This window comes from Olea europaea, chromosome 9 (assembly GCF_002742605.1).
Source record: "Olea europaea var. sylvestris chromosome 9, O_europaea_v1, whole genome shotgun sequence".
NCBI lineage: Eukaryota > Viridiplantae > Streptophyta > Magnoliopsida > Lamiales > Oleaceae > Olea > Olea europaea.
Genome location: NC_036245.1, coordinates 5854665 through 5856185, shown reverse-complemented (window position 1 = coordinate 5856185; position 1521 = coordinate 5854665). Strand labels below are relative to the sequence as shown.

Genomic DNA, 1521 nt, shown 5'->3' with positions numbered 1-1521 from the left:
GCATGCCTATCACTGTGTCATTGATCTATGCATGCAATTATTTTTTATTTTATTTTATTTTATTTTTTATTTTCTAGGTAGTTGTTTCATGCATGTGAATCTATGTTGTGTTTGCATTGGCACATTCACATTATTTTTTTAATTTTGTGTGCTTGAAGCATTCATGTTTTTAAATATAAAAAACACAAAGAAATTGAAAAATGAAAAATAAAAAAATTGGGGATTGGAATCTTTTTTACAACATGATATATAACATTCTTGAACTTGTGTGCTGTGAACATGTCTGGGCTTAATTGATAAGCTATAGCACATTTTTCCATTACTTGCTTAGGTTGCTATGGAGTACTTAGTATAGGTGTCTTCATGTACCATATGCACTACACACACTATGATATTGTAAGTGAGACTTAACCGTGTATGTGAGATTTGGGATGGCAATCACTTGTTAGTAAGGTAACTTTGAACATGAATCGACCAAATTTGTTAGACCTAAGCTCAAGTATACCCCCTCATTATAAAAAGCTCAATATCTTATGTTTTTCTTCCGAGCCTATTTCACTCGAGCAATTAAGCCTATGGGGTGTCTCAAAATCTAGTGTTTATGACCAACTAACTTGGGTTAATCGGCTTAAAGCTCACTACAGAGGTTATCTTAATCGCTTAATGGAGAAGGACCTACACTTAAGATGTAAAACTTGATGAGCTTTAAAATATTGAAAAATGTGAAAAATGTATGCTCAAAGTTGAAAAGAAAAGATCATAATATATATACAAAATGAGCTTCATTTAAAGGTCCTAATGAGCTTAGTGGTTTGACTTTCATAAGTAGGAGAATAAACTTATTGGCAGTGATGTTTTACATGTCCTTTCTCACAAAATTAAGGTTTGAAGACCTACTTACAAAGCATTAGTGGCACTTTACACACAAAGGTCACTTATATAATTTACTCCATTTTAACTTAAAATGAGTATGTGGGAAAGTTTACTAATCACTGATTATACTTGTGCATGCTATCAACTACATTTTTAAGTTGTTATATATTGTTGCTTAAATTGAGTTTGAAATTGCACCCTTCATCATTTGTGACAAAAAGGGGGAGATTAGAGTATATACAAAGGGGAAAGAATATATAGACAGGGGAAGAACCTTGAAATTGAATTTGCATTGACATTCATTTGCATTTCATGTCTAGGGGTCATTAGGGAGAGATATAGATACATTTTGATACTGCATAAAAATGTTGAGAATTTACAGAGAAGGGGAGAATTTGTATTTCATTGCATGCTGTATCATAATGCATAGCTATTTGAGTTTTCATATTTTGTGATGTTAATGTTTCGGTTGGTGTTTTGATTGACATTAATCTCACGTCTCAAACTAGCATGCTTATTTATGATTATGAATTTCAATTGTTACATTTCCTGTATCACGTGCTTTTACACTGGTATTTGAGTTTTCGATTTCAAGAAGCAATTATAACAAGGAATGTAAGAGACAGAAGAGTTTGGGCAGTTTAGATT

The 1521-nt window shown here is 32.0% G+C and overlaps 1 protein-coding gene across 1 annotated transcript in view; it reads left to right on the top strand.

Moving 5' to 3' along the window:
* Window positions 1–465: 465 nt before the first annotated feature.
* Window positions 466–1521, top strand: part of LOC111399859 (transmembrane 9 superfamily member 7-like) — a 23917-nt gene continuing 22861 nt past the window's right edge. The window contains exons 1-2 of the mRNA XM_023027353.1: window positions 466–688; window positions 1194–1270. Of these exons, the coding sequence (XP_022883121.1) occupies window positions 466–688; window positions 1194–1270 (300 nt within the window). The remainder of the gene's footprint in view (window positions 689–1193; window positions 1271–1521) is intronic.